We start from the raw sequence: 15,822 nt of genomic DNA on the forward strand, positions 1-15,822 counted from the left end.
TGGATTACAGCTGTAAAGATTAAGTTTAAAGAAAAGAAAGGTCAATAATTACATAAAATCAAGGGTGAGGATTTGCTGAACTGAATATTTGAAATTGGAATGCAGAAAGGGAAGGTATGAGGAGGTCGGGGAAGTAAGCTTTAAGAAAATAAGGATTTGAAATTATACTTGTTTTTTCTTGTATGTGGTTTGTATTGTTGTGTTTGTTTATATAATTTGTGAAACTTTAATAAATATTTTATATATATAAAAAAAGGAAATTGTCAGGTGTGTTTTGCGACTGGCACGGGTCCAATTGTGATGACGTAGAGATCTCTGGATGCTAGTTTGACAACCGACATCTATCTCCACCTGGCTGGTGCCTCCAGTTTTCTTAAGCAGGTCAGGAGAAGAGCTTACTCATTGCATTTCTATCCCACTTTTCCCCCCTCCAAAAAAAGTACAGGGTTCACCCCCCTCCTCAGAGAATGCCTACAACGACTCTGTGAGGTAGGGCCAAGGGGCTGTGACTGACTCCAAGGTCACCCCGTGAACTTGATGACCGAGTGGGGATTTGAACCCTGTTCTCCCAGGTCCTAGTCCGACATTCTAACCACTGCACCACACAGGTTTCCTTGAGTACTTCTGCTATGGGGCAGCTATATAGATTAAGGAGGTAATTAAATATGGGGAAAGCAAAATATCACTTAGAGAAGGATCTGAAATATTTTCCTTGGAGCGTTAATTCGTTTTATTCTGGGTTGTTTTGTCTGATGTTCTAATGGGTTGTAAACCACTTTGAGATTTTGTTCTTTAAAATATAAGGCGGTACAGAAATGAAAATAAATAATAATAATAATAATGACAATAATAAATGTCACGCCAGAAGAATAAAGGTACCTAGACCTTCCGTTGTGGCAACCATAACCTAGATTTAAGGTGCCATTTGGCGATTAGCATGTGTATATATTTTTACACACACACACACACACACACACACACGAGTTTTTAACGCTGGAATTTGCACTCAGGTCCTGCTAGCGGGCTGAATTCTGCCAGCCCACTGTGAGAACAGGCTGTGGGCCTGATCCACCACTCTTACGCTACTGGGCGATTCATAGTTTTGCAGAAAGGTGTTCCAATATTAATTTGATGCTTTCCTGACAACATCTCCTTTGGATTTCAGAAAAAGTACACCCGCACACGCCTGACTTCCCTGCAAAATAACACGTGCTCAGACATTTTAACAGTTGTCCCTTGGACAGCAGCCACGAGATAAAAAAAACTGTATTTGCATAAACCCATCCGTCCTCAGGAAGGTATTTGCATAAAAGTCAACAGAGTGTCATTTTTGCAAACAACTTGACTCCCAAACGTTGACAAGTAATTGTTCCGGGACTGAAGGCTTTCAAACCGAACATCTTCTCTGTTATTACTGCGTAGTTGAACTCTCTGCCATTTTTTAAAAAAGAAAACACCCACACATGTACGTCTTTTGAAGCCAACGTGAAACGGCGAAGCAACAGAAAGCATTACAAGTTTGCATCTATGTGCAAAGGAACGCTACAGCCTTGCTCTGTGTAAATGGGACTACTTGCAGGTAAACATCAGGCTCCCATTGTGGCTTTTGTTCTTCCTATCTCTTTATATCATTTGTAATGCACAGGTGGCGCTGTGGGTTAAACCACAAAGCCTAGGACTTGCTGATCAGAAGGTTGGCGGTTCGAACCCCCATGATGGAGTGAGCTCCCGTTGCTCGGTCCCTGCTCCTGCCAACCTAGCAGTTCAAAAGCACATCAAAGTGCAAGTAGATAAATAGGTACAGTGGTGCCCCGCAAGACGAATGCCTCGCAAGACGGAAAACTCGCTAGACGAAAGGGTTTTCCGTTTTTTGAGCTGCTTCGCAAGAGGAATTTCCCTATGGGCTTGCTTCGCAAGACGAAAAACGAAAACGTCTTGCAAGTTTGTTTGCTTTTTCTTAACACTGTTAATACAGTTGTGACTTGACTTCGAGGGGCAACTCATAGAACGTGGTGTGGTAGCCTTTTTTGAGGTTTTTGAAGGCTTTGGTGATTTTTGAAGCTTTTCCAAAACTTCTTTTAAACTTTTAAAACTTTTTTTTGGGGGGGGTGGATTTTGGGTTGGGGTGTTTGGAATTCAAGGACTTGGTGTTGGGGAGGGGTTTGCAAGAATCTGGAAGCTTGTGTGTGTTTTTTTCTGCATTTTTATGATTTTCTGTGACCATTGGGCCACTCTGCTGTTTTTTTAAAAAAATTCTGGATTTGAATTTCTGTGTGGTGGGCGGCTGGGGGAACAGTTGGGGAGGGAGTTCTTCAGCAAGAAGCAAAGAGTGGAAGAGGAGCCTTCTTCGAGTTGTCCCCCAGAGTCTTAGAAAATGTACTGTACACTTTGCTGATTTTTAAATGTTTTTCTGTCATGTTTAGAAACTTAATTTATTGTTCCTTCAATTTTTGAAATGCTCTTTACAGTATGTGTGACTTTAAAGAGCACTTAATAAACTCTTATTGTACCAAATTTGGCATTGTTTGGACTTTTTTTGACCATAGGAACGCATTAATTGAATTTCAATGCATTCCTATGGGATTTCGTGCTTCGCAAGACGAAAAATTCGCTAGGCGAAAAAACTTACGGAACGAATTAATTTCGTCTTGCAAGGCACCACTGTACCACTCCGGCGGGAAGGTAAACTGTGTTTCCATGCGCTGCCCTGGTTCACCAGAAGCGGCTTAGTCATGCTGGCCACATGATCCAGAAGCTGTACACCGGCTCCCTTGGCCAATAAAGCGAGATGAGCGCCGCAACCCCAGAGTCGGTCACGACTGGACCTAATGGTCAGGGGTCCCTTTACCTAATTGGTTATGGGAGCCCCTTCCCAGTTTACTAACCTCCATTTTTGGACTACAACTCCCATCAGCCACAACCAGCTTGGCGATGTTTACTGGAGCCAATAGGAGTTGCCCAGTCTATGAAACATTAGATTGGGGGAAAGCTGGGTTGCAGCAGTTTGGGGCAAATGCCACAGTCTGGGGCTCTTTGCTCAGGGACCAGAATGATAAAGGGGATGGAGCAAATCCCCTGGGAGGAAAAGTTGCAAAGTTTGGGACTTTTCGGTTCAGAGAGAAGGCTTATCCACACACACACACCCAGCCCCAGAGAAAACCCTTCTTTAGAACTCAACTGGAGGAAACAGCAATTGGGTTTTCTGCAGATTGCTGCCTGTTCCGACTGAGAGCTAAAGAGCAGTTTTTCTCAGGGAAGGAGTGGCCAGATGGAAAAACACCCGGAACTGCTCAGACCCATGGAAAAGCAGAAGTGTGGGTAAAGGTAAAGGACCCCTGGACGGTTAAGTCCAGTCAAAGACGACTATGGGGTTCCAGCGCTCATCTCACTTTCAGGCCGAGGGAGCCAGTGCTTGTCCACAGACAGCTTTCTGGGTCATGTGGCCAGCAGGACTACAGTGGTACCTCAGGTTACATACGCTTCAGGTTACAGACTCCGCTAACCCAGAAATAGTGCTTCAGGTTAAGAACTTTGCTTCAGGTTGAGAACAGAAATCGTGCTCCGGCGATGCGGCGGCAGGAGGCCCCATTAGCTAAAGTGGTGCTTCAGGTTAAGAACAGTTTCAGGTTAAGAACAGGCCTCCAGAACAAATTAAGTACTTAACCCGAGGTACCACTGCAAACCGCTTCTGGTGCAACGGGACACCGTGATGGAAACTGGAGCTCACGGAAATGCCGTTTACCTTCCCACCACAGGAATACCTATTTATCTCCTTGCGCTGGTGTGCTTTCGAACTGCTAGGTTGGCAGGAGCTGGGACAGAGCAACAGGAACTCACCCCATCGCGGGGATTTGAACCGCCGACCTTCTGATCGGCAAGCCCAAGAGGCTCAGTGGTTTAGACCAGTGTTTCCCAACCTTTTTTGGGCAAAGGCACACTTGTTTCATGAAAAAAATCTCGAGGCACACCACCATTACAGCCCTGTGACGTCAGCGCGCAGCGTCACGCCGGGAGGGACATGAATTGCTAGCAAATTACATAATCACCTCCTTGAGGGCTGGCTCATCTTCTCCGAAGGCAGAACCCCATTAATTAACAGGACAGACTCACACCATAGCCAAGACGAGGGGGGAAAACCTCAGTCATGCACAGTCATGCACATGTGGGGGCTAAATGAGGACGAAGACCGGGCAGAGAGCAGGGTTCAAATCACCCCACCTGGCCAGGACAATCCCTGGGTGCTCCCTTGGGCCACTCGCCTGACCCACCTCGCAGGGCTGTTGTTGCGAGGATAACACGGGGAGAACCACGCGCGCCCCCAGGAGCTCCTTGGAGCAGAAAGCGGGCGATGAATGCAATGCACGAAATATATGAGAGGCGACCAGGTTTTGCAGGTGAGGGCCCCCCGCCAGCCTCCGCTTCCAACACCCGGCGCAACGACGCCGAAGTTTCCCCCCAGGCTCGGCTCGGGGAGCAGCGCTGCTCCCCCCCGGCTCCCCTTCGCCCTCCTGGCTCTCTCTGCCGCCCACTGGGGACCCCCCTCACCTGCCAAGTCCGGAGCGCCGGTGGAAGTTGCATGCATGCATGCAGGGCGCCGCGTTGCCATTGCATTGCACTGCACTCCATGCAACGCCTGCACGCATGCATTGCCTTGCACGCCCGCCAAGGGGTCTCCCCGCGGTCCGATGCGTCCCCTCCGGCGCGGATGCAGCATTGCAAAAATAAAAAACCCCCGACGCAGCCCTACCTGGGGGACAGCCTCCGCCTCCGCCGCTCCGCCTCCGCGGGGATCTCCGGGCTCCATCCTGCCGCCCGATCTCCGCGGGGGCGCAGGCAGGCTGCGTGGGGTCTGCGCGGAACAGCCCCTGTCCGCCCGGCCGCCGCCGCTGCGCTCATTCCATGGCCGGGAGAAGAGCGCTTCAAACAAAACGCCCGGCCCGCCAGGCCACGCTGGGAAACGTAGTTTGCGCACCCCGCACGGGCGCGGAGCCCAAGGGCAAGGGGACTACGGATCCCGGCAGCCCCCGCGCCGGGGACGGAGGGGGAGAGGCCGGGTGCAGGGATGGAGGGACGGGTGGGCGAGCGAGTGAGTGAGTGGCAGCTGCCAAGCCTTGGCCGAGAGCCAGGAAGGGCCTCCCCGGAGGAGGAGGAGGAGGGAGGCGCAGAGCGGGAGGGAGGGAGGGAACCCCAGGGGTCATCTAGTGACGGCGCCCCAATCGAAAATTTGACTTAAAAAAAAATATCTTTCAATTTTTTTAATTTTTCCCGCGGCACACCAGGCAACATCTCGCGGCACACTAGTGTGCCGCGGAACAGTGGTTGAGAAACACTGGTCCAGTGTTTCCCAACCACTGTTCCGTGGCACACTAGTGTGCCGCGAGATGTTGCCTGGTGTGCCGCGGGAAAAATTAAAAAAGTCGAAAGATTTTTTTTTTTAAGTCAAATTTTCGATTGGGGCGCCGTCACTAGATGACCCCTGGGGTTCCCTCCCTCCCTCCCGCTCTGCGCCTCCCTCCTCCTCCTCCTCCTCCGGGGAGGCCCTTCCTGGCTCTCGGCCAAGGCTTGGCGGCTGCCACTCACTCACTCGCTCGCCCACCCGTCCCTCCATCGCTGCACCCGGCCTCTCCCCCTCCATTCCCGGCGCGGGGGCTGCCGGGATCCGTAGTCCCCTTGCCCTTGGGCTCCGCGCCCGCGCGGGGTGCGCAAACTACGTTTCCCAGCGTGGCCTGGCGGGCCGGGCGTTTTGTTTGAAGCGCTCTTCTCCCAGCCATGGAATGAGCGCAGTGGCGGCGGCCGGGCGGACAGGGGCTCTTCCGCGCAGACCCCACGCAGCCTGCTTGCGCCCCCGTGGAGATCGGGCGGCAGGATGGAGCCCGGGGATCCCTGCGGAGGCGGAGCGGCGGAGGCTGCCCCCCAGGTAGGGCTGCGTCGGGGTTTTTTTATTTTTGCAATGCTGCATCCGCGCCGGAGGGGACGCATCGGACCGCGGGGAGACCCCTTGGCGGGCGTGCAAGGCAATGCATGCGTGCAGGCGTTGCATGGAGTGCAGTGCAATGCAATGGCAACGCGGCGCCCTGCATGCATGCATGCAACTTCCACCGGCGCTCCGGACTTGGCAGGTGAGGGGGGTCCCCAGTGGGCGGCAGAGAGAGCCGGGAGGGCGAAGGGGAGCCGGGGGGAGTAGCGCTGCTCCCCGAGCTGAGCCCGGGGGGAAACTTCGGTGTCGTTGCGCCGGGTGTTGGAAGCGGAGGCTGGCGGGGGCCCCTCACCTGCAAAACCTGGTCGCCTCTCATATATTTCGTGCATTGCATTCATCGCCCGCTTTCTCCTCCAAGGAGCTCCCGGGGGCGCGTGTGGTTCTCCCCGTGTTATCCTCGCAACAACAGCACTGCGAGGTGGGTCAGGCGAGTGGCCCAAGGGAGCACCCAGGGATTGTCCTGGCCAGGTGGGGTGATTTGAACCCTGCTCTCTGCCCGGTCTTCATCCTCATTTAGCCCCCACATGTGCATGACTGTGCATGACTGAGGTTTTCCCCCCTCGTCTTGGCTATGGCGTGAGTCTGTGCTGTTAATTAATGGGGTTCTGCCTTCGGAGAAGATGAGCCAGCCCTCAAGGAGGTGATTATGTAATTTGCTAGCAATTCATGTCCCTCCCGGCGTGACGCTGCGCGCTGACGTCACGGGGCTGTAATGGTGGTGTGCCTCGAGATTTTTTTCATGAAACAAGTGTGCCTTTGCCCAAAAAAGGTTGGGAAACACTGGTTTAGACCACATTGCCACAACAAACACCCTAAAACAGGGGTCTGCAACCTTTAAGACAAAAAGAGCCACTTCGACCCGTTTCCGAAGAAAAAAACTGGGAGCCGCAAAATTCGTCATTATAAAAAAAACTTTTTTGTCACTTTTTTATTATTTCTTTGTTTGACCCCCTCAGAATTACTCCTCCTCATAGAAATAAACGTTAAATTAACAAGTTACCTTTTTGTGTGTGTGTTCTTCACTCCCTTTCAAAACAGTGACCAGCGTACATGCCCCTTACAATGTAGCGGGCGGGCGGGAAGGTGACGTCAGGACGGTGCGTGACTAACGTACGCACCGCCCCCATGTGACGTCACAGCCAGTACAGCACCCGCCATAGTGGGGAATGTCGGGGTGTACAATGTGCCTCCTCCCCTCGCTAGTATCCGCCCCGGAGCCGCGGCAAAGGTGTAAAAGAGCCATATGCGGCTCCGGAGCCGCGGGTTGCAGACCCCTGCCCTAAAAGGAGACATGACTAAAGTTTATAAAAATTCTGTACGGTACGAAGAATGTGAATGGAGGAAAGTGTTCCTCCCCTCTCTCTAGAGAGACATGTGTTGAAGCTGAATGCTGGAAGAGTCAGGGTAGGTAAAAGAAAGTCTTTCTTTGCATACTGCGTTAGTTAAACGATGACACTTGTTTCCCCAGGAGGTAATGAAGGCCACCAATTTAGATGGATTTGAAACAGATTAGGCAAATTAGAGGGGAGAATTGCCCTTGCGCTCAGCTTCAACTTGAGTTTCCCACCGGCATCACATGACTAAGTGAGCCATCGGCTTAATCCAGCGAGCTCTATATGTATGCCCCAATACTTTGCTTCTAGAATAGGTCCACTTTGGAAGAAATGGATCTGAAGCACGCTTGTATGCTAGGGGCCGGCCCTATCAATGGGCAGAGTGAGGCGGCTGCCTCAGACAGCCGATCGAGGGTTTCGTGAAAATGGGAGCTGTTAGGAGACCTCTATTCCTCTCCCAGAATGGCCGGACATGCAATCCATCTTCGAAGGGGCCTCTGGGAACTGAAGCTCTGCTAACAACTCTCAGCACAGGTAAGAACCTACAATTCCCAGGATTCTCCAGGGGAAACCATGACTGTTAAAGCAGTATCACAGAGTTTTCAACGTACCGATGGGGTGTTTCCACGTGTAGGATTTGGTAGTGGTGCTGGGCCAGTTGTTGTTCTGCCTCGGGCAGCAAAATATCTTGGTCTGGCCCAACTCTCTGCTAATCACAGAATCACAGAATTGTAGAGTTGGTAGGGGTTTCAGGGTCATCTAGTCCAACCCCCTGCAACGCAGTAATCTCAGCTTAAGCATCCGGTGACCTCAAATCTGTTCTCCTGTTTTGCTTTCCCCCACTCTTTCTGGGGTATGGCCACCATCTCCGCACCTGCAAAAGTTCCCCACAATCTTCCAAGAACGATTCCCGAGGCCTGTCTGTTTATTTCGACGTTTGCAAGGCCCCAGTTGCCGTGATTTTTTTAAAATAAAAAATCACGTCCGGTCAGCTCTGCTTTTATGGCTTCCAAGCCCCCGTTTGATCTCTTCCTGGGCTGTAACAATAGCACTCTGAAAGCCCTTCGCCTCTTCAAAGAGTTTGGCGGGCATTAAATAATTAATGCTAATGACAAAAACACGCCATCTCGACCCCTCCTTCCCCGAAGTAAAGGAACAAGTTGATCCACGGCTGCAGGCTGCCCGTCAGAGGTGCAAAGGTCTCTTATAATAAAGAGAAAGAAAGCGAAAGCGGTGAAGGAAGAGATCAAAGGATACGAGGAGGAGTGGGCGAAAATACCTTGCTGCAAAAATCACAGGAGCGGCAAGGGCAAGGAATGGCCATTAATCTGCTTGCCTAGACAGGTGCGAGAAGCCATTTAGTCCTGCTCACTCCCAGGCCACCAGACCAGGGCGTTGACTTCCATCACCGGCTAGCCAAGGTGAGCTTCGCTCATTTCACTAATGCATCTAATTCTTGGAAGAGGCCTTGACGAAGGATAAAACCCAGCTAAGGCCCTCGCTCACCTTCCAGCCCATCTGGGGGCTGCAACGTACCCATCTCACATGTGCTATCCTGAAGTTTGTAAATATGTGAATGTTAGAGCTGGGAGATATTTCGCTGTATCGTCCAAAACCGGTTCAAAGTCCATATCGGGGTATCGGTTTCATCATTTTCTGACCTGCCAAGATGTCGCAAATCATGACACGTGTGCCCTATGCCAAAACCAAAATTTGGGGAAAACCCTGAAGCCAGCTGATGCTTCCTGCAGCCCTTGTTAACTGCGCTGACTCAGCTCACCGCAACCTCCTACAGGAGGAAGCAAATTGCCAGCCAAAATCACGATGCGGGACAAATTGTGAAGCCGGCCAATGCCTCTACGGAGCTCCATCCTTATTTCAGGTATCCTAATATATCACAATGTTTAGCTGGCGGATATATCGCAATGTTGTAGTATAAACACCGACAACTGGGAAACACTGGCCTGCGGCCGCTCCAATTGGAGAACAGCCTTTACCGAAGGTGTCATGGGCTATGAAGACACTCGAACGCAGGACGAAAGGGAGAAACGTGCTAGGAGGAAGGCAGGTTTGGCAAATCCACACCGTGATCAACTCCCGCCCGGGAACCAATGTCCCCACTGTGGAAGGACGTGTGGATCCAGAATTGACCTCCATAGTCACTTACAGACTAAATGTTAAAACCATGTTTACGGAAAACAATCTTACATGGCTACGAGTGATCGCCAAAAAATAAGATATCGCAATGCTGAACACCAGATATTGAGATTTTCACCTCTTCCATTCTTATTTCAGACATCATGATACACCACAATGTTTAGCTGGTGGTGATATGAATTCCATCACCCCTGTGCGCCCCTTTCCCCACTCTGTAATCCCCCTTTTGAGGTGTGGCTTTGGGATGTGATACATAAGGAGCAGTCAAGTACAACATTCCTTATTTTCCTAGAGTGGGCATGCGGGGGAATGTTTGGTGCAGCCAGTCGAAAGCTTCTTGTTTCCTCCTGGCTGGGACATACTTCCTTTGCATGTGACTTGAGGGGGCCTGACCTTACCTGTCCAGGTAACAAAAATACAAGGCACACTGCACACCCTCTCTTTTTGACTTCCTCCGTCGTTGGAGCAGCTTTTTTAGCTAGAGATGCTCTGTTGGCTTCCAGCCAACAGAGGGCACTGAGATGATCTCCATATGGCAGTGATGGCCAAACCTGGCCCTCCAGCTGTTTTTGGGATTGCAATTCCCATCATCCCTGACCACCGGTCCTGTTAGCTAGGGATGATGGGAGTTGTAGTCCCAAAACAGCTGGAGGGCCAAGTTTGGCCATCACTGCCATATGGGATAGATCCACATGAATATACTTTGTAACTACGTCTGCCTTCAGAGATTACAATGTGCTCTGCCAGATGTAAGTAAACTTCTTTCACTGACTTTGAATAAGATTGTGGCGTCTTTATTCTTTTAAGAGGGATTTAAGGGAACTTACCAGGAAGGTACTATTCAGCCTGCAACCAGTTATCCGCTGTGCGTTTTAAAGGAGAATGTAGAACTCTGCTAAGCAAAGGAACTTGCTAGCGCAAGTTAGGAAGGATATTAATAAACAATATATCCTCTCCTGCCTCCCTGAACATTCCTACAGTGGCAACCAAAACTGCTCACCATATATCTAGTTACAGGTAGGTAGCTGTGTTGGTCTGCCGTAGTCGGGGAAAAATAAAATAAATTCCTTCCAGTAGCACCTTAGAGACCAACTTACCATATTTTTTGCTCTATAAGATGCACCAGACCATAAGATGCACTTAGTTTTTGGAGGAGGAAAACAAGGGGAAAAAATATTCTGAATCTCAGAAGCTAGAACAACAAAAGGGATCGCTGCGCAACGAAAGCAGCGATCCCTCTTGCTGTTCTGGCTTCTGGGATAGCTGAGCAGCCTGCATTCACTCCATAACACACACACACATTTCCCCTTACTTTTTAGGAGGGAAAAAGTGAGTCTTATAGAGCAAAAAATACGGTAGTTTGTTACTGGTATGAGCTTTCGTGTGCATGCACAATCTGAAGGTATCTGAAGAAGTGTGCATGCACACGAAAGCTCATACCAATAACAAACTTAGTTAGTCTCTAAGGTGCTACTGGAATGAATTTTTTTATTATTTTGTTTTGCTCACCATACAGGCATGGTCAGCCTGCAGACTTGTGTCAAGGAATGACAATTCTGGCAGTTTCAGATCCGTTTTCTAACAAACCCCAGAATTTAGCAGCACAGCCGGCTATGCATCTCGACTAACAGCATAAGAGACTTAGCAATTTCATCCATCACCTGGTGCAATTTCGCCGTCAGCGGAGGAGAGCTGTGGCAGCCAAGAGTTGCAGACTTTGCAGACGGGCTGAGTCATAATCCCTCAGCTTGAGGCCAGTTCCAGATCCCGTGCAGGGATGGGGAGAGGGAGGGAGAAGGAACTGGGGTTCTTTGCCCCTTGCTCCATTTATCATGAGAATAGGGCCGGTACTTTAGCATTGTAGAGCAACACAGAAAATGCCCTCAGAAACACTAAGAGGAATTGACTCAACAAGGAATTCTTCACAAACAAGCAATGACAAATATCTAACGGCTCTTCACACCTACAGTGGTGCCCCGCAAGATGAACGCCTCGCGAGACGAAAAACTCGCAAAACGAAAGGTTTTTTCGTTTTCGAGTTGCCTCGCAAGATGAATTTCCCTATGGGCTTGCTTCGCAAAACGAAGCTTGCCCCGCAAGCTCCGGGGCCAGCGGGAAGCGCAGCGCGTCTTCCCCGCTGTCCCCGGACCTGCGGGGAGAAGATTGCTTCTCCCCGCCGCCCCTTGCTTCAAAAGAGGTCCGGGGACAGCGGGGAAGACGCGCTGCGCTTCCCGCTGTCCCCGGACCTGGGGCTGCGGGGAGAAGCGATATTCTCCCCGCAGCCCCTTGCTTCAAAAGAGGGGACAGAGCGGCGCTTCCCCTCTGTCCCCGGATGGTCTCCATAGGAACGCATTGATTGATTTTCAATGCATTCCTATGGGAAACCGTGCTTCGCAAGACGAAAAACTCGCAAGAAGAAAAAACTTGCGGAACGAATTAATTTCGTCTTGCGAGGCACCACTGTACTGGAGCACATGGCTTAACGACACGGCTATACTACAATATGTCCACTGTCTGCTGTTTAATTTGTGTGCATACACAAACACAGAGGCCTCCATTTTGGAGGGATGGGCGGGAAATGACTCCAGAAATCACCATTGCTCAAAATCCCACAAAAGCAGGTCAGTGATCACCTCTAGAGCAGCATGCTGGATTTTTGCTTGACAGACAGCTGTCGAGAGACAGAAATGGCAAGTTTTTTTCTATGTCAAAGGCGGGGACAAAGAAACACAAAGTTTGTTTTTTGTGCATGTGTTTTTTGTTCTCTCTCCCACAGGGGTGGGAGAACCCATAGCCCTCCCAAAGGGCTCTATAGCTCAGCAGCACTGAGCATGAGACTCTTAAAGCCAGGGTCGTGGGTTCGAGGTTCACGTTGGGCAAAAAAAATTCCTGGATTGCAAGAAGTTGGGTAGATGACCCTCAAGTTGAGCTTTTTTTGGAAACATTACAGGGGGCAGGAAGACCTGCAGGTATATAAATTCCACAAATTGAATCAAATCTCGGTTAATTTGTGCACTTTGAATGTTTTTCTAAAAAAAAGGGGGGGGGGAGTCTGCGACCAGAAAGAGGAGGAATATCAGGAAGAGTGGATTAAATTTAATGATTATTTAGTTAAATATGTTATGTTAAATTACCGGTAACTGAAAACAGCTTGCGGATACTTAATTGGCTTAGGATTTTATTTATGTTAAGTGATGACTTAATATCTTTAATTTCATAATGTGAAGATTTAAGGATGTTAATGTTTAAGTTAAATTTTATAAGAATTGTGATTTGGAAAACCGTTAAAAGGATATGCAGCGAAATTCAACCAAGGGGAAGCAAGGAAGTTACTTAACAAAGTTAATAAGTGTAATTTCCAATAAGGCTATGATTTATGTTTGTTTTTCTTATGTGTTTGTTTGTTTATAATATTGTGAAAACCAATAAAATTTTTTTTTGAAAAAAAATATATTAAAAAAATGGGGACCCCATTCTCCCTATGAGGTGGGATGCTTAAAGCAGGCCCACCCAAACTTGGCCCTCCAGCTGTTTTTGGACTACAACTCCCATCATCCCTAGCTAACAGAGCCAGTGGTCAGGGATGATGGGAGTTGTAGTCCCAAAACAGCTGGAGGGCCGAGTTTGGAGATGCCTGCGTCGCCATGCCGCTTTAAATCGGCATTGTCAGACGGGGCGGGCCGACGGAACCGGGTTCCTACAGCGCGAACCCGGCCGCGCGCGTTCCCAGCCGAGGCCGCCAGGGGGCGCGCAGAGGCGGGCCGAGGCGGAGGCGCGCCCGCAGCAGCCAGACGCTCCCGGAGCGCTCCAGCCCCAACAGCGAAAACAAGCCGCCTCCGCCCCTCCCAGTCCGCACCTGTAGCAGCCGGAGCAGCGCAGCCGGGAACAGGCCGAGCCGCTCTCCGCCCAGGTGGCGGCTGCTGCTGCTGCTGCCCAGGCCAACCTTGGCGACGACGCCCAGCCAGCGCCGCTTGGATCCACAGCTCCGCTCTGAGATCCGGAGTCACTCCGGAGCGGCGTGGGAAGGGATGCTTCCACGCGCGCTCGCCTTTGCCCCCCTCTCCCCCCTCGTCCAATTGTTTCGTTTTTATAAGTCCCTCTCGAAATTTATTTTAAAAGTCTAGCCAGGCAAGCATTGTGTGTGTTTAACTGCTGTTCTTACGCACCCGGATCCAACCCTGATCCGAATTCGCACCTTTGGAAGTGACCTCGAAAGCAGAGACGGAAAGGGACCAGATGAATTGGTGGGGGAAGGAGAAACCGCCGAAAATCATTGCGATGATGTACAAACATCCTACTTAGAAACACACCCCTACACCGGATTAAAAGCTGGGCAAAATCGAAGCCATAACCCCCCCCCCGCGATCTACTGGGTGCGATCCAGCGAAGGCGCGCAGCACCGACTTTTAGGAAACAATGCTGGGGTAATTTGCTCCCCGCACCTGCTTTTCTCCGCGGAGAAACGGGTGTGATCTGCGGGAAGGAACCGGGAGGCAGGCTGGCTTTCCGAACTGATCCCAAACCAGTCTCTCTCTTTCTCTCTCGTCATTCTCTTGTTTGGGACCGGGGCTTATGACAGCTTGCACGGGACACGATCGATCCCGTCTGCACAACCAACCCCAGCGACGCGGCTCGCCCCCCTCCTCGGTCATTTTCACCGCTAGCTAACCTTCAACTAAGGACAAGCTATTGGGGCGGCGGCGAGGCGCGCGGGGAGGGGGGGGGATCCATGCTTGCACCGAGATTTTGCAACTGCACACACACACTCACTCCTGGACTTTGCAATTACACGTACACAATCCGGGACGTTGCGATGACACACAACCCTGAGCTTTGCAATTGACACACACAATTCTGGACGTGCAACTTTGCATTCCCTCCCCCCTTCCCAAAACAAACCAGGACTTTGTAGCTACACAAACACACAAAATGCTGGACGTTGCAATTATGGACACACAATCCCAAGACCTAGCAGTCACACATTGCTAGGGCTTTGTAGCTACACATGCACAATCCTGGACTTTTGCGAACCACACGCACAAACAAACCAGGACTTTGCAATTGCGCACGCCCATCCAAACGATTCTGGATGTTGCAATTGTAGACACACAAACACAATCCTGGACTCCCGCTTGGGCACAGCCGCAGATCGGCCTCTCCCGGTTTCTCTCTCTCTCTCTCTCTCTCTCTCTCTCTCTCTCTCTCTCACACACACACACACACACACTCTCTCTCTCCTTGTCCGTTTGTTCCCAACCACCCCGCTTCCTCCTCCGGACTTACGTATCTCCTCAACTTCTTCTCCGGCGGCGATTTGCGCAGCCAGCCCGAGCAGACCACCTCTCCGCCGCCTCCGGCTCCGCTCATGTTGTGCGGGGGCGCACAGGGGCGCTGGCCGCCTGCTCGGGGAGCTCAGCGCCGAGTGGCCCGCGGCCGGGTCGCCTCCTCCTCCCTGCCTCCTTTTGGCCCTCTCTGGGCTGCGCCTTCGCCCGCCTGCTCCGGCTCACAATGGCCATTCAGCGGCGCCGGCCCTCGCCATCTCCCGATCGCCCTTTGCGCGCTGTGCGCCTCCGCCCGCGGCGCAAAAGAGCCATCCGTCCCCGGCGGCTGCTCCCCGGGCCGCCTCCTTCTCCATCCCCGGACCACAGTGGCGCTTCTGTCTCTGCCGGCTGGCTGTTGTCCTCCTCCTTCGCCTTTCCTGGGGAGGGAAGAATCCCCCTTCCTGCTTCCCTTCCCGGAGAGGGGAGAGCAGGGAGCGAGAGATGCTGCTGCTGCGAGCGAGCGCCCTTGCTCTGCCTTTCTCTCTCTCTCTCTCGTGCGCGCTCCCCGACCGACCCCTTGGGCGGCTCGGCAAGCAGGAAACTCCTCGCCGCCTCTGGAGCTCGCTCTCCCCACCCTCTCCAAGCGCACCCCGCCTACCTGGCACTTGGCCAAACCTGGCCAAAAACGCACTTGTTTGGAAACAGAGCGCCTTGCCAAAAAAGGCCGAGCGGAGTCGCCTGGTTGTTGCCGCGGTGATCGGTGACGCGTGGGAAAAGAGCCACAGCGGCATTAAGGACGATCATCATCATAATAAATAAAATAATAATAAACATTTGATCAGTGATGCTGGGAAGGGCATCATTACGGCATGGAGAAAGACTGCGATGTATTTATTTAGACCTGCAGGGACTGGAGGCAGCTTGCAGATAAAAATAAGCAGCAGGTAAAAAGTGGGTTGGGAAGCAATTACAGTGGTACCTCGGGTTACAGACACTTCAGGTTACAGACTCTGCTAACCCGGAAATAGTACCTCGGGTTAAGAACTTCGCTTCAGGATGAGAACAGAAATCGTGCTCCGGTGGCACAGCGGCA

At 51.3% G+C, this 15,822-nt stretch overlaps 1 protein-coding gene across 1 annotated transcript in view; it reads right to left on the reverse strand.

Moving 5' to 3' along the window:
• The window catches only part of GAB2 (GRB2 associated binding protein 2), a 147,320-nt gene extending 131,948 nt beyond the window's left edge, over positions 1 to 15,372 (reverse strand). Inside the window, exon 1 of the mRNA XM_082219295.1 lies at positions 14,752 to 15,372. Within this exon, the coding sequence (XP_082075421.1) occupies positions 14,752 to 14,835 (84 nt within the window). The 5' untranslated portion in view covers positions 14,836 to 15,372. The remainder of the gene's footprint in view (positions 1 to 14,751) is intronic.
• Between the last annotated feature and the right edge of the window lie 450 nt (positions 15,373 to 15,822).

This window comes from Podarcis vaucheri (assembly GCF_965113315.1).
Source record: "Podarcis vaucheri genome assembly, chromosome: 4".
In the NCBI taxonomy this organism is placed as follows: domain Eukaryota; kingdom Metazoa; phylum Chordata; class Lepidosauria; order Squamata; family Lacertidae; genus Podarcis; species Podarcis vaucheri.